Raw genomic sequence first — 23461 nt, 5'->3', positions numbered from 1 at the left:
AGGGTTATTACAATGCTCTAACCATCGATTCAAGTACAGAAAGTGAGTGCAAAGACAGCAAGTGTTGACCACAGGAACCTAAGAGGAAATAAGGTCTGCAGCAATAAAGTAAGCAAGGATTGCTGCCCATGTGCCAGCTCCCTGGCTGGGCACCCATGAGTAGGCAGCGCAGGACTCGGAGGCCAAACCACAACCCGACTCCTCCAGGCTGTTCAGTGTCTTCCACTGGCAAGTAGTGAGACAGAGAGCTACATGATCTGCAGCCTGGGGCCGGGCATGCTGACCACAGTTGGCCTGAAGAACACAGGGAGGGCTGGCGCATCTGCTGCCCCCAGGCTTGGCCCCGCGTTGAGGCTCCGGCTGCCTGCCTGGGCTGCCCAGGGACCCCAGGACACTGGAGCTGGGATCAGGCTTCCATACTGGCCCAAAGGTGGGGCTGGGAGGCAGGAGAGGGCAGTACCTGGCATGGGCACAGGAAGGGCTGAGGCAGCTCCAGGAATGACCACGGTGGGTACAGGGCTGGGTACCGGGGCCAGACATGGCATCCCCATTGCTGTTCGAGAGGTGTTCATCTACAAGACAAGAAACATGGCTTCAATCAGCTAACATCACTCAGTGGCCTTGGGGGGTCCCTGCAGTTTTCTATCCTCAGGAGAGGGTGGTCTCAGGACCTGCCTTGGGGCACCTTTTAATGGCTGACATCAGAGTGAAAATGTGGGGCAAGAAGGCAGCCACATGCCGTGAATGTCCACAGGCCAAAGTGGGCTTCAAAGCAGACCCAGCAGGACCTAAACCCTGAGTATCAGGGAGGGAACCACACACCCCCACCCAAAGACGTCTTGCTTGACTAGTCAGTGCCATTATGGGAGGTCCAGAACAGCTGGGAGCTCTGCAGGGTTGTGCCCAGAGATCTGGAGTCGGGGGCAGGGCAGTGCCTCTGCTCCCTGCACCTCAGGTACAGCCCAGGAAGAGAAGCAGCACAATGACAGGGAAACAAGCTGTGATGGTTAGTGAGGCCCATGGCCATGATGCAGAAACCTGATGAAGCTACTGCAAGAAAAGAGATGACGGACCAACAGCCTTCAAACTCTCTAGACACAATGTTGGCAGATATAACCAAGCAACTACAAAAAAAAAGATAAAACATCAGAGCCAAGTGAGGTTTTGCCCCACAAATGCAATGATGTTGTCTCAGCAAAAATCACTGCATCTTACCACTGTTACATACAAAAGGAGGATTCCACGTGATGCTCCCCACAGATGCAGGGGGAGTATCTGAGAAGTTCCACACTCCTTCACAGAAAGCACAGGGGCTGAAGCTGGAGGGTCCCTCCTCCATCTGGAAGGGCCTCTGTAGAACCCACAGCCAACCCTGTGCCAATGGTGAAATGCCAAATGTATTTCCCCTTGCCCCTTGCTTCCCTTGCCCCTAGCCAACACTATATGGGAAAGTTCCAGCCAATAAAAGAAAAGAATAAGGAACACAGACTGAAAAGAAAAAGGAAAACCATCCTTATTTGCAGACGACAAGACCGTGTATAGAGAAAACCAAAGAGAGCAGACAAACCAATTTCTAGAACTAAGAAGTAAATTTAGCAAGATTGCAGGATACAAGGTACAAAAAATAACCATATTTCTATATACTACCAACATAATCTGTAAAAAGATATTTTAAAGCAATAAAATTTATAATCACATTCTAAAACATCAACTATCTCAGGTTAAATTTAATGAAAGACGTGTAACACCTTTACACTGAAAACTACAAAACTTCACTGAGAGAAAATTCAGTTCAGTTCAGTTCAGTTCAGTCACTCAGTCGTGTCTGACTCTTTGTGACCCCATGAATCACAGCACACCAGGCCTCCCTGTCCATCACCAACTCCAGAGAGAAAATTAGACATAAACAAAGAAACGTCATGTTTATAATAGACTGGCTACTGTTAACATGTCAAATCTTACCCAGATGATCAACAGACTTAATACAATCAGAATAAAAATCCAATAACGCTATTTTGTAGATATATACAGGCTGTCTCTAAAATGCAAATAGGGAACTATTAAAGACCTAGAAAAATCAAGAAATTATTGGAGGACAAATAAGAAGTATTAATAGATACAAACTATACATAAAAAGATAAACATCAAGAATTTACTGTGTAACACAGAATTATACCTGATATCTTGAAATAACGTATAATGGAATACAATTTGAAAAAAAAAAAAAAGACCACTAACTAAGCCTTCAGCAAACAAAACCAACAAATGCTGGGGAAGGCAGGACTCTGTTTACCAGAGTTATCACTTATAATATTCAGATGTCCAGTTTTCACCAAGAAATCACAAATATTTACACACCGAAAATGGAAAGTATGATCCATACAAAGGGGAAAACTCATTAATAGCAACTATCCCTGAAGAAGTCTAGACACTGTCCTTACAAAATACTGTAAATCAACTGTTTCAAACACATTCAAAGAATTAAAGGAAACATGGAGAAAAAGGAAATCAGGATAATGACGCATGAACGACATGAGAATATCAATAAAGTCAAAGAAGTTATAAAAGGAACCAAATATTAGAGCTGAAATATTAGAGCGAAAAAAGGATAATAACTGAAATTAAAATTCCACTAGAGGCTTCCCTAGTGGCTCAGACGGTAAAGCGTCTGTCTGCAATGCAGGAGACCCGGGTTCGATCCCTGGGTTGGGAAGATCCCCTGGAGAAGGAAATGGCAGCCCACTCCAGTATTCTTGCCTGGAAAATCCCATGGATCACGGAGCCTGGTAGGCTACCGTCCATGGGGTAGCAAAGAGTCAGATACAACTGAGCGACTTCACTTCACTTCAGAGGAGCTCAAAAGCAGATGTGAGCAGGCAGAAAAAGAATCAGCAAATTTGAGACCATATAACTGAAACAGTCAATTCTAAGAAACAGAAAGGAAAAAAAAAGATGATAAGTATACAGAGCCTATCAAGAAGAAAAAACTAAAGACAGGAAAAAATACTTAAAGTACAGAAAGAAAAGATTGTCAACCAAGATTCTACACTGAGCAGGTTGAAGGAGAAATTAAAGACTTCTAGATAAACAGAAACAAAGGCAGGTTGTTATTAAAAGATTTGCCTCACAAGAAATGCTAAACGAAAAACTTTCATTTCAGGTTGAAATGAAAGGATAATAGACAGTAACTCAAAAGTCATGAGAAGAAATAAATGAAGCAACTACATAGCTAAATATGAAAGCCAATACTATTGTAAGTTTGGTTTTAATTCCTTTTTCCCTTATATGATTTAAAAGGCAAATGCATTATATAACGATTATAAATCCATGTGAATGGGCACACAATGTATAAAGACGGAGTCTGTGCAAAAACACAAAGGAGAAGGGATGGAGATATACAGAAGTAAAGTGTTCTCGCACTATTGAAACAAAGTGGTATCATTCAAATAAAGCTGTTATAAGGCTAAGATTTTAACTGTAAACCCTAAGGTAATCAATAAGAAAATACACTACAAAAAAACACTTAAGGCAATAATGAAGTAATTGAGGAATAAAAAACTGTAAGACACACAGGAAAAAAAAAACACAGTAGAAATCTTTTATTATCCATATTACTTTTAATGTAAATGGATTGAAATCTCCAAATAAAAGATGGGCAGACTGGATAAAAAGCACAAGTGATCTATATGCCGTCTACAAAATACTCACTTTAGATATAAAAACACAAAGACGTTGAAAGTTAAAAGGATGGAGGAGAGGAGATCAAGGTGGCAGAGTAGGAAGATGATGCCAACCTCACCCTCCCCCATGAACCCAGCAAAAATACATCTAATATGTGGAGCAACTCTCTCTAAAAATAAACTGAAAATGGAAGGAAAAATTCTTCTAAAACAAAAGCTGTAAAAGAAAGCGCCATATGAGTCATGTAAGAAGGGGAAAGAGCTATCAGGCTGGGATCTGGGCCCACAGAAGAGAAGGGTGATATGTGGTGGTCACTAGGAGATCTCCCCTGGTGGTGATTTGACCTACATATTTGGTACTTCAGCCCTGGGATCCAACATGCTGACATTTACAGTATAGGAGTTCCAGAAGGATATATGTCTTCTTCAGTGGTCTGAAAATCAACTGGACTTAGAGGAGGGTGAGAAACCTAGACCCAAACTTGCTTACTCCCAGGAATGAAGTATAGGATGGGGTTCTGGAGAGTTTCATGAAACTGCCTAGCATGTGCCCAGCCCCTCTGCCTCTAGAGATTTCCCACCAGGCTGAAAGCTATCATTGCTAAGGAGAGTGTGTAGCTTGGGGTGGAGCTGGCTCAAACCTAACCCTGCATATAAATGGGGCAAGTACAGCCACTGCTGGTACTCAGAGGCAGCAGATCAGGAGCTGATTGGAGCTGACCAGCCTGCTGGGACTGTCCCAATGTACACCCTGCCCCACACCTGGTGCCCACTGCAGACCTTTCTGCTCTGGCACTGTGCCTCCTGGGGCAAAAGTGCCATTCCTAGAAGAGGGTAGAGTGCACACTTAGAGGGAAAGCAACCAGCTTGGATACCACCCCTGCTTCAGCACCTGGTGACAAGTCCCCACCCCTGATAGGGTAGTGATGACCATTCAGCATAGAAGAAGCTTCAGTTCCCCCTTGCCTATGGCTCTAGTCCCTCCATCTCCAGCCCCATCACCCACCAGGTGATACCAGACAGCACACCCTGTGGGGAGACATGACCCATCAGATCCACCTCTCACATCAAAACTGCTGAGCACAGGCAGACTGCACAGAGGTCTCCACATAAGTACAACACACCAAGACCAGGATAGGCAACAGTTTCACCTGATTTCATAGCAAGAGGAAATGTTAAGCCAAGTGAGAAAACAAGGACTGTCTTTCCAATGAAAGAACAATGACAAAACCACCAGTGAGAACAGAGAGAATTTACCAGATAATGAGTTCAAAGCATTGGTAATAAGAATGTTAAACAAACTAGGGAAAAGAACAGATGAACACAGAGAGAATTTTAACAAGGAACTAGAAGGTACAAAAACCAGTCCGAATTGAAGAATGAAATAACTAAAATGAAAAACATACTAGAAAGAATTAACAGAAGACTAAGTAATAGAGAAGAATGCATAAGTGATCTGGAAGACAGAATAATGGAAATCACCCAAACAGAATGGTAAAAAGATACACAAATTTTTAAAATATTAGAACAGTTTAAGGAATCTCTGAGACAACATCAAGTATGCTAACATTCACATTATAGAGCTTCCAGAGAGAGGAGAGAGAGTGAAGAGGGTTGAAAATGTATCTAATGAAATTATGGCTGAAAATTTCCTGAACCTGAAGAAAGAAACAGATATCCAGGTATTCAGAGTATTCCAAACAAGATGAACTGAGAGATATAGACCAAAATGTATCATAGTTAAAATGGAAAAAGTTAAATAAGAGAAAAATTAAAGGTAGCCAGAGAAAAAGTCACATAAAGTCACATACAAAGGAATACCCATAAGTCTATCAGCTGATTTTTCTGTAGAAACTTTGCAGGCCAAAAGGGAATGGCATGACATACTCAGAGTGGTAAAAGGGAAAAACCTACAACTAGGATTATTTTCAGCAAGACTATCATTCAGAATTGAAAGGGAAATAACTTCTCAAATAGGGAAAAACTAAAGGAGTTTATCAGGAGAAGGCGATGGCACCCCACTCCAGTACTCTTGCCTGGAAAATCCCATGGACGGAGGAGCCTGGAAGGCTTTAGTCCATAGGGTCGCGAAGAGTTGGACCCAATTGAGCGACTTCACTTTCACTTTTCACTTTCATGCACTGGAGAAGGAAATGGCAACCCACTCCAGTGTTCTTGCCTGGAGAACCCCAGGGATGGGGGAGCCTGGTGGGCTGCCGTCTATGGGGTCGCACAGAGTCAGACACAACTGAAGCGACTTAGCAGCAGCAGCAAAGGAGTTTATCAATACTAAACCAATCCTAAAAGTAGTCTTAAATTGTTTTCCCCATGTGGAAAAGAAAGAGGTACAACAAGGTGTAAGAATTTATCAGTTCAGTTCAGTTTGATCACTCAGTCGTGATTGATGTCTGACTCTTTGAGACCCCATGGATTGCAGCATGCCAGGCTTCCCTGTCCATCAGCAACTCCTGGAGTTTGCTCAAACTCATGTCCATGAGTCGGTGATGCCAGTAAGAATTTATAGGAAAGGAAAAACCCCACAAGTAAACACAAATATGTAGTAAAGGCTGTGGGTCAATCACTCAACATAAGCTAGTACAAAGATTACAAGACAAAAGTTAGAAAATTCACTATAACTACAATAAACAGTTAATGTATATACATGAAGATGTAAAATATGACATCAAAAACATAAAACATAGCGGAAGGTAGTAAAGTGTCCTTTAGAATGTATTTGAACTTAAATGGCTACCAGTTTAAAAAAGAAAATATATAGGTCAACATATATGAACCTCATGGTAACCACAAATCAAAATACTACAATGGATACACAAAAAATAGAGAAAGTAACACAAGCATATCACTAAAGAAAATCATCAAATCAAAGGGAAGAAACTAAAGGAAGAAGAAAAGACTACAGAATGACAAAAACAACCAGAAAACAAGTAACAAAAAAAAGCTGTTAAATACACACCTGCATGTATCTAAATGTTTCAGTCAAAAGACAGAGCAGATAACTGGACCCATTTGTGTGCAAGAGACTCTCCTTAAAGACACACAGACTAGGATTTCTCTGATAGTCTAGATAAGAATCCAGCTGTCAGTGCAGGGGTCATGGGTTTAATCCCTGATCCAGGAAGATTCTACATGCCGTGAGGTTACTAAGCCCGTGTGCTACAACTACTGAGCCCGTGTGCTGCAAATACTGGGCCAACATGCCTACAGCTACTGAAGACTAAGTCTAGAGATTGAGCTATGCAATGAAAGAAGTCACTGCAATGAAAAGCCTGTGCACTGCAACTAGAGAGTAGACCCTGCTCACCACAACTAGAGAGCCTGCATGGGGCAATGAAGACACAGCATAGGCAAAAAATAAATTAAATAAAATTTTCAAAAGACATGCACACTATTTTTCATGCAAATGAAAATGACAAGAAAGCTGGTATCAATACTTACATCTTACAAGTAAGACTTTAAAGGAAAGTCCATAAAAAGAAAACAAAGGGCACTATATATATATAATGATACAGTGATCAATTAAAAAAAAGAATATAACATTCATTAATATACATGCATCCCATATAGGTGCAACTAAATTTATGGAAAACAAATATTATCAGACATAAAAACAAGAAACTGACAATAATAGAAAAATGGTAGGAGAGGTTAACACTTCACTTACATCAAGGGACAGATTCATACAGATGGAAAATCAATAAGGAAACAGTGGTCTTAAATGACACATTAGACCAGATATACATAATATATGTATATATAGGACATTCCATCCCCAAACAGCAGAACGCACATTCTTTTCAAGTTCACATGGAAATGTGCTCCAGGATAGATCACAGACTAGGCCACAAAACAAGTCTCAATAAATATAAGAACACTGAAATTACAGCATGCTTTTTTTCCTCCAACCGCAATAATGTGAAACTAGAAACCAATTACTGGAAGAAAAAACACAAACACATGCAGCCTAAATAACATGTTTTTAGAAGAAACAATGAGTCAGTGAAGAAATCAAAGAGGAAATCAGAAAAAAAGAGAAATAAAAACAAAAACACACCTTTGTACCACTGATGTGATGCAGCAAAAGTAGATGTAATAGGGGAGATTATAATGATACATACATATCTGAGCATATAAGAAAAATCAAGCTATCTTCTACCCAAATGAATTAGAAAAAGAACAAAGCTCAAGTCAGCACAAGTAAAGAAATAATTAAGGCATTATTTTAAAATAATATTTTTATTGATCTTTATTGAAAAATAATAAAGATCAGAGAGGAAATGAATAAAATAGAGACAAAAAATAGAAAAGATCAATGGAAGAGATGATTTTTTAAAAGGATAAACAAAATTGATAAGCTTTTAGCTAGGTTCATTAAGAAAAAAAGAGAATTCAAATAAGCAAAGTAAGATAGGAAAGAGAAGATTACAACCAATATCAGTGAAACACAATATTGTCAGAGAATATTACAGACAGTTATATGCCAACAAATGGAACAATCTACAAGGAATGGATAAAAATCTGAGAAACACAAAGTATTCAAAGACTGAATCAGAAAGAAAGAAACAAACTGAACAGATCAATAAGAAACTGAATTAGTGTTTAAAAAAAAAAAAAAATCTCCCAGCAAACAAAAGTCCAGGAACAGATGGCTTCCCACAGAAATTCTACCAAATATAATGAGAAGAGCTAGTACCTAGCATCACAAACAATTCCAAGAAATGAAGAGGAGGGAACACTCCCAAATTCATTTTAAGAGCCTATTATTACCCTGATAAAATTTAGAAAAAGGCATTACCCAAAAAAGAAAATTACTTCAGTATCTCTGATGAATATAGACACAAAAATCCTCAAAAATATTAGCAAACCAAATTCAACAATATATAAAAAGGATCATATACCATAATCAAGTGTGATTTATTCCACAAATGCAAAGATAGTTCAAAATCCACAAGTCAATCAGTGTGATACACCACATTAACAAAAGGAAGGATAAAAATCACATGATCATTTCAATAGACACAGGAAAAACATTTGACAAAATTCAACTTCCATTCATGATAAGGACTCACAACAAAGCTGGTACAGAAAAAAACGTATTTCAACATAAAAGCCATTTATGACACACTGATAGCTAACATACTCAGCTTTTTCCTCTAAAATCAGGAACAAGATAAGGATGCCCACTTTTGCCACTTTCAACATAGTACTGGCAGTCCTAGCCACAGCAACCAGATAAGAAAAAGAAATAAAAGGTATCCAAATTTGAAAGGAAAAAGTAAAAATGTCACTATTTGCAGATGACATATTATATATAGAAAATTCTAAAGTCCCAACAAAAAACTATGAGAACTAATCAATGAATCCAATAAAGTTGTAGGATATGATTGACAAACAGAAACCTATTGCTTTTCTAAACACTAATAATCAAACTATCAGAAAGCAATAAAATAATCCCATTTAAAATTGCATCAGAGAGAATAAAATATCTAGGAATAAACTTAACCAAGGAGGCAAAAGGTTTATAATCTAAAGACTACAAAGCTAAGGCAAAGGAAACAAAAATAAAAATAAACAAGTGGGACTTAATTAAACCTTTGACCAAAAGAAAAGACAACCTATTGAAAGTGAGATAATATTTGCAAATTATATGACTGATAAGGGGTTAATATCCAAAATAAATAAACAGCTCATATAACTCAATACAAAAAAAACACCTTATTTTAAAAAACAGGCAGAGGACTTGAATAGATATTTTTCAAAGAAAACATACAGATGACCAAAGGCACATGAAAAGATTTTCAACACTGGTAATCAGAGAAATGTAAGTCAATACCACAATGAGGTATCACCTTACACCTATCACAATAGCTATAACCAAAAAGATCACCAATAACAAATGTTGGCAAGGATATTGATAAAAGGGTACCCTAGAGAAGGCAATGGCAACCCACTCCAGTACTCTTGCCTGGAAAATGTCATGGACAAAGGAGCCTGGTGGGCTGCAGTCCATGGGGTCACCGAGAGTTGGGCACGACTGAGCAACTTCACTTTCACTTTTCACTTTCATGCATTGGAGAAGGAAACGGCAACTCACTCCAGTGTTCTTGCCTGGAGAATCCCAGGGACGGCGGAGCCTGGTGGGCTGCCGTCTATGGCATTGCACAGAGTCAGACAGGACTGAAGCGACTTAGCAGCAGCAGTACTCTGTTGATGGGAATGCAAATTGGTGGAGCCACTATGGAAAACATTATAGAGGTTTTTCAAAAAAATGAAACTAGAAACACTATATGATCCAGCAATTCCATTCTTGGGTGTGAATCAACAGAAAATGAAAACACTAATTTAAAAAGATACATGTACCTCAATGCATGTTCACAGCAGCATTATGTACAACAGCCTAAGAAACAGATGAATGGATAAAGATATGTGGTTCACATATAAAATGGAATATTACTCAGCCATAAGAATGAAATTTTGCCATTCGCATTAATATAGATGAAGCTGGAGAGTATTATGCTTAGTGAAAACTCAGAGAGAGAAAGAGAAATATTGTATCTAATCAGATATATGTGGAATCTAAAAAAAATGAACATAACAAAACAGATACAGATTCACAGCTATGCAGAAAATAAATTAGTGGCTACCAGTGGGAAGCTGGAGGGACAGAGGGCAAGACAGTGGCTGGAGATTAAGAGGTATAAACCAATATGTATAAAATAAATAAGCTACAAAGATATACTGTACAGCACAGGGAATATAGCCAACATTTTATAATAATTTTAATGATATACATCTATAAAAATATTGAATCACAATGCTGTATATTTGAAACTAATAAATAGTTTAAATCAACCATCAGTTCAGTTCAGTTCAGTCGCTCAGTCGTGTCCAACTCTTTGCGACTCCATGAATCGCAGCAGGCCAGGCCTCCCTGTCCATGACCAACTTGCGGAGTTTACTCAAACTCATGGCCATCGAGTTGGTGATGCCATCCAGCCATCTCATCCTCTGGCGTCCCCTTCTCCTCCTGCCCCCAATTCCTCCCAGCATCAGGGTCTTTTCCAATGAGTCAACTCATCGCATGAGGTGGTCAAAGTACTGGAGTTTCAGCTTTAGCATCAGTCCTTTCAATGAACACTCAGGACTGATCTCCTTTAGAATGGACTGGTTAGATCTCCTTGCAGTCCAAGGGACTCTCAAGAGTCTTCTCCAACACCACAGTTCAAAAGCATCAATTCTTCGGCGCTCGGCTTTCCTCACAATTCAACTCTCACATCCATACAGGACTACTGGAAAAACCATTGCCTTGACTAGACAGACCTTTGTTGGCAAAATAATGTCTCTGCTTTTGAATATGCTATCTAGGTGTGTTATAACTTTTCTTCCAAGGAGTAAGAGTCTTAATTTCACGGCTGTAGTCACCATCTGCAGTGATTTTGGAGCCCAGAAAAATAAAGTCTGACACTGTTCCCACTGTTTCCCCATCTATTTCCCATGAAGTGATGGGACCAGATGCCATGATCTTTGTTTTCTGAATGTTGAGCTTTAAGCCAAGTTTTTCACTCTCCTCTTTGACTCTCATCAAGAGGCTCTTTAGTTCCTCTTCACTTTCTGCCATAAGGGTGGTATCATCTGCATATCTGAGGTTATTGATATTTCTCCCGGCAATCTTGATTCCAGCCTGTGCTTCTTCCAGCCCAGCGTTTCTCATGATGTACTCTGCATATAAGTTAAATAAGCAGGGTGACAATATACAGCCTTGACATACTGCTTTTCCTATTTGGAACCAGTCTGTTGTTCCATGTCCAGTTCTGACTGTTGCTTCCTGACATGCATATAGGTCAGGAAGGTCTGGTATTCCCATCTCTTTCAGAATTTTCCAGTTTATTGTGATCCACACAGTCAAAGGCTTTGGCATAGTCAATAAAGCAGGAATAGATGTTTTTCTGGAACTCTCTTGCTTTTTTGATGATCCAGCAGATGTTGGCAATTTGATCTCTGGTTCCTCTGCTTTTTCTAAAACCAGCTTCAACATCTGGAAGTCCACGGTTCACGTATTGTTGAATCCTGGCTTGGAGAATTTTGAGCATTACTTTACTAGCGTGTGAGATGAGTGTAATTGTGCAGTAGTTTGAGCATTCTTTGGCATTGCCTTTCTTTGGGATTGGAATGAAAATTGACCTTTTCCAGTCCTGTGGCCACTGTGGAGTCTTCCAAATTTGCTGGCATATTGAGTGCAGCACTTTCACAGCGCCATCTTTCAGGATTTGAAATAGCTCAACTGTAATTCAATTAAGAAAAAATTTTTTAAAGAAAGTAAAATGATGTGAAATAAAACTCCTGAGAGCTCATCCAAGATGGTGCAACAGGAAGAGCTCGGGCTCACCCCCTCTCAGGAGCATACATACACAAAAAACTGCTGAGGAGCCATCAATAAAAAAGATTGAAAGTGGCCAAAAAAGATATTCTACATCCAAGGATAGAAAGAATAAACAAAAACAAGATGGTAGGAAGGGTGTACTTGCAATGTAATCAAATCCCATACACACTAGGTGGACTATCCACAAACTGGAGATTAATCACATCGCAGAAGTTCTCCCATGAGTTAGAGCTGTGAGCCCCAAGCCAGGTTTCCCAGCCTGAGGCTCTGATATCAGAGGGAGGAGCCCCAAAAGCACCTGGCTTTGAAGGCCAGCAGGGCTTGACTGCAAGAGCTCCACAGGAGTGACTGAACTGAGCTAGGCCAAAAAACAGTGCAGAAAGATATAAATCATACAAAGTATACTTTCGAACACAATGGATGAAATTAAAAAACTAGACGACTGGCATATACACACACACACACACATGCATACATACATACATACATAGAAAGTAAATGACAAACTCAAACAACCAAATAGTCAAAGACATTATCACAAGGGAAACCAGGAAACACCTTCAGTTCAGCCACTCAATTGGGTCTGACTCTTTGCAACCCCATGGACTGCAGCACACCAGGCCTCCCTTGTCCATCACCAACTCCTGGAGTGTGCTCAAACTCATGTCCCTTAAGTCAGTGATGCCATCCAAACATCTCATCCTCTGCTGTCCCCTTTTCCTCCTGCCTTCACTCTTTCCCAGCATCAAGTTCTTTTCAAATGAGTCAGTTCTTTGCATCAGATGGCCAAAGTATTGGAGTTTCAGCTTCAGCTCTTTCAATAAATATTCAGGACTGATTTCCTTTAGAATGGACTGGTTTGATCTCCTTGCAGTCCAAGAGACTCTCAAGAGTATTCTCCAATACCACAGTTTAAAAGCATCAATTCTTCGGTGCTCAGCTTTGTTTACGGTCCAACTCTCACATCCATACATGACTACTGAAAAAACCTAGCTTCGAATATAAGGACCTTTGTTAGCAAAGTAATGTCTCTGCTTTTTAATACACTGTCTAGATTTGTCATAGTTTTTCTTCCAAAGAGCAAGTGTCTTTTAATTTCATGGCTGCAGTCACCATCTGCAGTGATTTTGGAGCCCAAGAAAATAAACTCTGTCACTGTTGCCACTGTTTCACCATCTATCTGCCATGACGTGACGGTACTAGATGCCATGATCTTAGTTTTTTGAATGTTGCGTTTTAAGCCAGCTTTTTCACTCTCCTCTTTCACTTTCATCAAGAAGCTCTTTTGTTCCTCTTTACTTTCTGTCATAAGGCCTGTGTCATCTGCGTGTCTGAGGTTATTGATATTCCTCCCTGCAATCTTGATTCCAGCTTGTGCTTCATCCAGTCTGGCATTTTGCATGATGCACTCTGCATATAGGTTAAATAAGCAGGGTGACAATATACAGCCTTGATGTACTCCTTTTCCTATTTGGAACCAGTCTGTTGTTCCAGGTCTGGTTCTAACTGTTGCTTCTTGACCTGCATACAGATTTCTCAGGAGGCAGGTCAGGTGGTCTGGTATTCCTATCTCTTAAGAACTTTCCAGTTTGTTGTGATGCACACAGTCAAAGGCTTTGGCAAGTTAATAAAACAGAAGTAGATGTTTTTCTGTAATTCCCTTGCTTTTTCTATGATCTAACGGATGTTGGCAATGGGATCTCTGGTTCCTCTACTTTTTCTAAATTCAGCTTCAACATCTGGAATTTCATGGTTCACATATTGCTGAAGCCTGGCTTGGAGAATTTTGAGCATTACTTTACTAGCGTGTGAGAAGAGTGCAATTGTGTAGTTTGAGGTAGTTTGAGGATTCTTTGGCATTGCCCTTCTTAGGGACTGAAATGAAAACTGACATTTTCCAGTCCTGTGGCCACTGCTGAGTTTCCCAAATTTGCTAGCCTTTTGAGTGCAGCACTTTCACAGCATCATTTTTTAGGATTTGAAATAGCTCAACTGGAATTCCATCACCTCCACTAGCTTTGTTCGTACGAATGCTTCCTAAGGCCCACTTGACTTCATATTCTAGGATGTCTGGCTCTGGCTCACACCATTGAGATTATCTGGGTCGTGAAGAACTTTTTTGGATAGTTCTTCTGTGTATTCTTGCCACCTCTTCTTAATATCTTCTGCTTCTGTTAGGTGCATACCATTTCTGTCCCTTATGGTGCCCCATCTTTGAAATGTTCCCTCGGTATATCTAATTTTCCTGAAGAGATCTCTAGTCTTTCCGATTCTATTGTTTTCCTCGATATCTCTGCATTGATCACTGAGGGAGGCTTTCTTATCTCTCCTTGCTACTCTTTGGAACTCTGCATTCAGATGGGTGTATCTTTCCTTTTCTCCTTTGCCTCTCACTTCTTTTCTTTTCTCAACTATTTGTAAGGCCTCCTCAGATAACTATTTTGCCTTTTTGCATTTCTTTTTCTTGTGGATGGTTTGATTCCCTGTGTCCTGTACAATGTCATGAACATCTGTCCATAGTTCTTCAGGTACTCTGTCTAGCGTGTCTAATCACCTTAGAATAAATTAAAAGGAAAACACAATAGTGTCCAGAGGGAAATTTTGTAACTGTAAAAAGTCTACATTAAAAAAGAAAGATCTTAAGTCAACAACTTAACTGTATACCATAATAAAGATTATAAGTAAGATACATACGCAAAATACAGAATAGAAAAACAATAAAGAAAAATCAACAAAATAAAAGAATTAATACCAATACTTCTCAAACTGTTCCAAAAAGCTGAAGAGGTGGGAACACTCCCTAAATCATTACATGTAGCCAGCATCACCCTGATATCAAGGCTAGATAAAGATATCAGAATAAAAAAATTATAACCTAATACCTTTGATAAATACTGATGCAGAAAGTAGCAAACTGCATTCAGTCAATTAAATGACCAGGTGCAATTTATCTGAGAAATGCAAGGATCATTTAATATATGAAAATCAATCAACATAATATATAATTAATAGAATGAAAGACTGAAAAACTATGATCTTAATGCAGAAAAACAACTTGTCAAAAATCTAACACCCTTTCATGACAAAAGCACTCAACATACTAGAAATAAAACAGAATATTCTCAGTATGATGAAGGCCATATATGAAAAATGATGTGAAATATCATTATGATGTGAAAAATCTGAAAGCTTTTCCTCTAAGATGAAGGCAAAGATGGCCACTTTGGCATTTTTATTCAATATAGTACTTGGAGTTCTAGCCAGAGAAATTAGGCAAGAAAAGGAAATAAAAGGCACCCAAACTGGAAAGAAAGAAGTGAAATTACCTCTGTTCAGAGATAACATGTTCTTATATGCAGATAGCCCTAAAGAACACACATATACACAAACACACAAACTGCTAGAATTTATGAATTTAGCAAAGTTGCAGAGTACAAAATCAACACACCAAAGTCAGTTGTATTTGTAATCACTAGCAATGAATAATTTGAAAAGGAAATTAAGAAAATAATTACATTTAAACATAGAGAATAAAATACTTGGGAATAATTTAACTAAGGAGTTGAAAGACTTATACACTGAAAACTGCAAAATACTGCCAAAAGAAATTAAAGAAAACATAAATAAATGGGAAGACATCCCGTATTTATGGATTTGAAGACAATATTGTTACTATGTCAATACAACCCGAAATGAATCTAAACAGATTCAACAAATCACTATCAACGCCTCAATAGCATTTTTTCAAGAAATATAAAAACTCATCCTAAAGCTCATTTGGATTTTTAAGGGATTCCAATAACCGAAACAATTTTGAAAAAGATCAAAGTTGGAAGACTCTTACTTCTTGACTTCAGAACTTACTGCAAAGCCACAGAAATCAAAACACTGTAACATTAGCAACAGGATAGATCGTAGACATGTGGAATCGAATAGAAAATCCAGAAATAAACCTTTGCATATCTGGCCAATTGATTTCCAACAAGAGTGACAAGAGCATTCGATGGGAAAGAGCACTTTTTTTTTTTTTAACAAATATTGCTGGCACAACTAGATACCAACATGCAAAAGAATAAGGATGGTCCCTTACCAAACACCACATATAAAAATTAACTCAAAATTGATTAAAAGTTCTAAACGTAAGAGCTACAGATATTTAAAGTCTTAGCATCTTTAGAGAACTCTTAGAAGGAAACATGGAGAGAAAGCTTTATAATATTGGATTTGGCAATGATTTACTGGATATGATACCAAAGTCACAGGCAATAAAAGAAAAAATAGATAAACTGGACTTCATGAAAATTAAAAATTTTATGCATCAAAAGACATTATCAACAGAGCAAAAAGCCAACCCACAGAATGGGAGATGATTTTTGCAAATGATATTATTTGAAAAGAGATTAATATCCAGAATATATAGAGAACTCTTCCAACTCAACAACAGCAAAAAAAACTCAATTCAAAAGCTGTTTCCACCGTACAATGGTGGCTACAATAAGGAGTCTGCAACCTGGAAAAAGGCCCTCATCCTAGCATGCTGACACCCTCATCTCAGACATCAAGCACCCAGGACTGTGAGAAATAAATTTCTTTTGTTTATAGTTTAAAAATGGGCAAAAGACTTGAATCAAAGAAGACATACAAATGGCCGATAAGCACCTGAAAAGATGCTCAACATCACTTATTATTAGGGAAATGCAAAATAAAACTAGAAGATATCACTTCATACCTATCAAGATGACTACTATTTTAAAAAATCAGAACATTTTTATGAAGTGTTAGCAAGGACGTGGAGAAAGTGAAATCCTTATATACTGTTGGTGGGAATGTAAAATAGTGCAGCTGATCTGGAAAGTAGTTTGGTGATTCCTCAAAAAGTTAAAACTATAAATACCATATGATTTAGTGATTCCACTTCTGGAATCCCAAAGAACTGAAGGCAAAGACTCAAAGAAATATCTATATACCCATGTTCATAGTAGCATTATTCACAACAATTAAAAGAGAGAAGCACCCCAAGTGTCCATCAATGGATGAATGGATAAAAAAGGTGTGGCATGTACATACAAAGGACTATCACGCAGTGTTAAAAAACCCTCACTTATGCTACAACATGAGTGAAACTTGAAGTCAATATGTCAAGTGAAATAAACCAGTTTACAAAAAGACAAATACAGTATGACTCTACACATATTAGGTACCTAAAGAAGTCAAATTCATAGACAGAATGATAGTTGAAAAGAGCTGCGGGAAAGGGGACATATATAAGCAGTTATTTTTCATTGAGCGTAAAGTTTCAGTTCTACAAAATGAAAAAATTTTGTAGACAGACAGTGGTGATGGTTGGACAATATAAATATAATTAATACCACTGAACTGCATATATTTTAAAAAGGTTAAGATGTTAAATTTTATGTTATATGTTTTTGACCACAATTAAAAAAAAAAAAACTGAACCTGGAAGGCATTATACTAAGTGAAATAGGTTAGTGACAAAAGGGCAAATATTGGACGATTCCTCTTACATGAGGTATGAAAAGAAGTCAAATCCACAGAGACTGAAAGTAGAATAGCGGTTACCAGTGGCTGGATAACCAGTTACCAGAAAGAGGGATTGACTAGTTGTTCCTTACTGAGTAGTTTCTGTCTGGGATAACAAAAAAGTTCTAGAAATGGATAGTCGTGAAGAGTTAAGAAAAAAACCAAAACCTTATTAAGAATCACAGATATCTGAACAGCACAATCAGCAGAGCTGACCAACAGGACATGGCCCAGCACAGATCCAGAGAGTTGATGTGGTGGAGTCTGAACAGAAAAGTAGCGACTGGCCTGCCCGAGGACTGGGTGCAGACCCTGCAGGGCCTTGGGGCCAGGTTATGAGCTCTCCATTCTGACCCAGAATAATGGAGCATAGATTTGAGGAGTTTAATGGAGGTGCAGTGTCTGGAGGGTGCTACAGAAGAGGAACAGAGGAAGTTCAGACGGGGAATGTGGATATGAGAAGGAATCAAAGAGGATGACCTCAAGCACCTGTGGAGCAGTGGCCAAGACTGACAACTTGGGTCAAAAATCCAGTCCCAGCAAGCTTTAAAGAACTGAAAACACACAAAATTTGTTCTCTTACCACAGTGCATTTAGGCTAAAAAAAAAAAAAAAACCACTAACAAAAAGATTAATAAACATATTGCTCAGTTGTGTCCAACTCTTTGCAATCCCATGGACTGTAGCATGCCAGGCTCTTCTGTCCATGGGATTTCCCAGGCAAGAATACTGGAGTGGGTTGCCATTCCCTTCTCCAGGGGATCTTCCCGACCCAAGATTGAACCTGAGTCTCCTGCTTGGCAGCCGCATATTCTTTACCACCTGAGAAGACCCTAATAACTATATTACCTCAAATCACCATGGAAACTATAAAATATTTGAACAGAAGGCTAAAGAAAATGCTACATATCAAAATCTTTGGAATGCAGCTAGTATCAATAGAAGGAATTTTATATCCTAAATACCTATATTAAAAAAGAAGAAAGGCTCAAAAGCAATGCACTACATATCTCAAGAAACTTTCTAGAAAAAAGTAACCCAAAGATAGAAGAAATAATAAAAGGAAGAAACTAAAGAAACATACAATAAAGAATTATCATCAAAGTGATGTGTTCTTTGAAAAGGCTGATAAAATTTATAAACTCAGAGAAATCACCATTATCAGGAATGAAAAACAAGACATCACTGCAAATCCTGCAAACTGTGAAGAGTATAAACAACTTTATGCCAATTAATTGGAAAACTTAGATAAATTTAGAGATGTACCAATTGTTAGAAAAGAGAATTTAACAGAAAGAATAGAAAACCTAAATGGTACTAAAACTGTAAAGGAAATGAAATCCATAATGGAAACCTTACCCTCAAGGGATGGAGAGAAATGTGACAAATACATACAAGCAAAATGTCAATCACAGCTCACAGGTAGAGGGTACCTGAGAGTTCACCGAAGAATTTTCAATCTTTTGTACATTTGAAACTTTTGAACCTTCCCACACTCAAAAAAATAAAATAAAAGGCCATCATCAAAAAATCTACAAACAATAAATGCTGGGGAGAGTGTGAAGAGAATGTTGGTAGAAATGTAAATCGGTACAGCCACTGTGGGCTTCCCTTGTGGCTCAGCTGGTAAAGAATCCGACTGCAATGCAGGAGACCTGGGTTTCGATCCCTGGATTAGGAAGATCCCCTGGAGAAGGGAAAGGCCACCCACTCCAGTATTCTGGCCTAGAGAATTCCATGGACTGTATAGTCCATGGGGTCACAAAGAGTTGGACATGACTGAGCGACTTTCACTTCACTTCATAGCCACTGGAGAGAACAGTATGGAGGCTTCTCAAAAAAGTAAAAACAGAGCTACCATTTGATCCTGTAATCCCTCTCCTGGGCATGTATACGGACAAAAACATGGCCCCAAGGGATACATGCACCCCAATGTTCATTGTAGCACTTTTTACAATAGGCAAGACATGGAAGCAACCTACTTGCCCATGGACAGATGAATAAAGATGTGGCGCACATATACAGTGGAACATTACTTAGCCATTAAAAAGAACGAAATAATGCCTTTTGGAGCAACATGGATGGTCTTAAAGACTGTCATACTGAATGAAGTAAGTCAGACCAAGCGATACAAATAATGTAAAGTATCACTACTGTATGCAAAATCTTAAAAAAAAATACAGATGAACTTATTTACAAAACAGAAACAAACTCACAGACTTGAACGAACTTATAGTCACTGCAGGGAAGGATGGGGGAAGGAACAGTTAGGGAGTTTGGGACTGACATGTACATACTGCTATATTTAAAATGGACAGGGACTTCCCTGGTGGTCCAGTGGTTAAGAATCTGCCTTCTAATGCAGGGGATGTGAGTTCCACCCCAGGTTGGGGAAGATCACACATGCTGCAGGGCCACTAAGTCTGCACACTGGCAACTACTGAGCTCACACACTCTAGAGCCTGCATGCCACGACTAGGGAGCCTGTCTGCCAAACAACAGAAACCCACACACCACAACTAGAGAGAAGGCCCCATGCACAACTAGAGAAAGCCTGTGTGCAACAAAGAGCCCATGGGCCACAATGAAGACTCAGTGCAGCCCCCTCCCCCACCAAAAAATGGATAACCAACAAAGACCTACTGTATAGCACAGGGAACTTTGTTCAGTATTATGAAACAACCTAAATGGGAAAAACAATTTGAAAAAAGAACAGATACATGTGTATGTATAACTGAAACACTTTGCTGTACCCTTGGAAATAAGACCACATTATTAATCAACCACATTCCAATATAAAATAAAAAGTTAAAAAAAAAAAAACAGAATAAAATAAAATCTCCTGGCCCAGATGGTTTCACCAGTAAACTCTGCTAAACATTTCAGGGAGAAATAACATAATCTTGCACAAACTCCCCCAGGAGACTGAAAAAGGGAATACTCCTTTAATGTAGGTTTTGAAGTCATCAGTCCTGATCCAGGAACAAATCACACACAGAACCAAAGACAGCAGCTCCTCACTTCTGCCCTGCATGTTCTGGGCACACCTGAGCTAAAACACAAAACAGGTATTCCCCTGGGTACGTCATGCAGACCACGCCCACTTTGCCAGCTTGGGTTCTGACGGAAGACAGTGAAGGTGGGGCCACCAGGACAAGGCCATACCTGCAAGCTGCTGGCCAGTCCCATCTAGACACTGCCCAGCACCGGGTCGGGGCCTACCTCTCTGCTGAGATCTGGAGTCATGGCTTCACTCAACTCTGGGCAAATCCACCCCCCTTTACCCCCCGACCAGGCCCCACTTACAGCCCGTGCCTCGCCAGAGGCCAGGGGCCAGCCTGCTGTGGCCTCCATGTCATGCAATTTCTGCGTCTGCTTCAGCTGGTTGAGTGACGGCTTTAGCTGTGTGGCCCCGACCGTCTTGCTTGTCCACTCGTCCACCAGCTTGTGCAGGTCGTCCGTGAAGGTGCCTTTCTTGTTGTTGCTGTTGTTCACCTGCGCCTGGATGTGCAGGGCAGGTTGGGGGCCCGGCTCAGGGCCCGGGACCAGGCTGCTGGTGGAGGACCCTGGGGAGCACACACAGGCCAGGGTTGGTGACACCGCCCGCCAGCACCACTGGCCGGCTGCAGTCATTTAAACCATGGTCTTGCTTAAGCCAGGCAACACCTTGCTTCAGGAGATGGTCTGCATTTGGGGGTCCATGCAGTTTTAGACACAGTGGAGTGATCTCAGGCTACAGGGCTTTGCCAGGCAGCCATCACCCATCTCAACAGTCAGGGGACAGGATCCCAGCTGCTGGCAGCTTTACACAGTATCTCTTCTGTGCCCACACTGTCCAGGACCACCAGACCTCCGTGTGAGGGAGTTCAGAAAACTGCCGGGTCAGCTGGACACAAACTAGGGGCAAAGTCCTCCGGCTTCTGCTCTCTAAGTTCTAACGTGAGTATTCAGAGGAGACTCAACAATACTTTGGGCAGAGTGTTTAGCAGCTGCCAATATCCTTTCAGCAAAGGGAAAACGCTTGCAATAGGTTGGACTGCTGTTTCCGTAAACGATAATGATTTGGTGATCTAGAATTTAAGACACAGAAACCATGCCTATCCTTACCAGAGCATGTAATAATAATAAGGTGTACAAACACCCAGAGCCTTGGTGCCAACTAAGGGGCTGACGCCGATAGAAGAAGGATCTGTGCAGCCCAGATGCCCACAGAAGGCTTGGGGGCTGTGGCTTAGGTGAAGCACACCTGGCCACTTTACTCAAAGATCTTTTTTTGGATCAAAATAGACTTTTTAACTTTTAAAAATTGTGTCACTTTCCTCCTCCAGTACATAACTTCTGGTTGGCAATTTTGGATAAGCCAATTTTTTAATTTTCTGCACTAAGTAAATAACCTAATGACCATCTCTTCAAACAAGTCGTTGCAAAACACAGTTTACTTTAGAGGCTAGCAATGAAAAAGCACAGACACAAACAGTTAAACATTAGTGATGAGATTTTACACATGTTGCTATTTCTACATGAACATTTCAGCCCAAAAATAAAAACAGAAAAATTTTTTTAATTAGAAAAAAAAAAGAGGCATGAGATGAGAGCAGTGGGCGGCCCAGGTAAACTGATACCCATTTTGTCCCGGCATCTCTCCTCTGTGGGGGCACTCATCTTTAGCACTTGAAGGAAATACTCATTCCTACGGTTTTGGAAAAGGAGCCAATTAATGATTGGTAATACATGGACGTTTCGGAGAAGGAAAGCCAGTTAGATGTGAACTGGCGAGAATGCACAAACTCTAGGAGCCACGGAGGCTTGAAAGTGTGCCTGAGGGCGGCTATCTCACCAGGTGGAGGCCCAGCAGCACCCACGGAGGGTGGGCACAGAGCGGGTCCACACCCGCCTACCCGCTGGGCCCTTGGCTCCTGGTCCAGCCATGGAAACCCTGATGCGCACTAGCCACAATAAAGCCCATGCGATGGAAGCGGACAAGGGGTAAAAAACCCGATAATTACGACTGCTGTGCTCTTTGCCTAGACAGAGACGCTTCAAGGCAGACCCTGCAAGGGAAGAAGAAATGACACAAGACCACAGGGTTAGGCAGGACAGCACACAAGGGGGACAAGCCACCACACTCTAAGCAAAAGTCATCAGTGTGCGAGGAGGAGCAAAGGCCAGCAGTTCAGAAAGAAGGGACCAGCCTCCTGGGCTAACTGGGAGGCCCCCAAGTCAGTGTGGAGGTTCACACGAGCTTCGCCGAGGGGCGGAGGTGCAGGGCCAAGCCCCAAGCTTCAGGTAGAAGTGTGTGTGTCTCTAGAAGCATATTCCAAAAAAAAAGAAAAAGAAAAAGAGAGAAAGAGAGATAAAGAAAGAAAAAAAAAACTTAAAAAAAAAAAGCAAAGCACACTGCTTGGCTTTCAAATGTAAGGTTTTGGGGAGTCCTGCTGGTTGAGGCAGGATGCTCACTAGAAGTCAGCCAGGAGAGCTCTCAATGGAGCACAGCCTGGCCCTGCCTGGCATAAGGCTCATGGGCAGTTTTCCAAGTGCAAAAAGATACATTGTTTTGCAGATTTGAGGCCAATCCCAGATCTTAGGCTGCCCTGAACAAGCCAATGATGAGTGGAGGGGAAAATACAAGGAGCCCTGTCTACAGAGGCTAGAGGGAAGCTGACCCTCATTCTTGGTAACACGGCTGCCTCATCGGGTATTCCCTGTCCATGGGGCGGGGTGAGAGGCCTCCTTACTGCACCATCACTAAGAGCTCCCAGACCCCGTGCTCCCAGAGGCTGCCTGTGCTAAGATGGGCAGTGACTTTAGTGTTTAGCATTGACAATTAGTGCCCACCTGGAGG

The 23461-nt window shown here is 40.3% G+C and overlaps 1 protein-coding gene across 6 annotated transcripts in view; it reads right to left on the bottom strand.

The window, feature by feature from the left end:
• WNK2 (WNK lysine deficient protein kinase 2) overlaps positions 1-23461 on the bottom strand; it is a 146789-nt gene that overhangs the window by 2582 nt on the left and 120746 nt on the right. For 4 of the 6 annotated variants that reach the window (XM_040245526.1, XM_040245544.1, XM_040245549.1 and 1 more), the window contains 3 exons: positions 22626-22670; positions 20926-21185; positions 461-572 (listed from right to left, as the gene is read on the bottom strand). In XM_040245526.1, coding sequence (XP_040101460.1) covers positions 461-572; positions 20926-21185; positions 22626-22670 — 417 coding nt within the window. Of the gene's footprint in view, positions 1-460; positions 573-20925; positions 21186-22241; positions 22310-22625; positions 22671-23461 lie in introns of those variants that run through there. The other 2 variants (XM_040245536.1, XR_005721835.1) reach the window with 2 other exon arrangements.

This window comes from Oryx dammah, unplaced genomic scaffold (assembly GCF_014754425.2).
Source record: "Oryx dammah isolate SB20612 unplaced genomic scaffold, SCBI_Odam_1.1 HiC_scaffold_1, whole genome shotgun sequence".
NCBI lineage: Eukaryota > Metazoa > Chordata > Mammalia > Artiodactyla > Bovidae > Oryx > Oryx dammah.
This window is presented reverse-complemented; position numbering and strand designations above follow the sequence as displayed.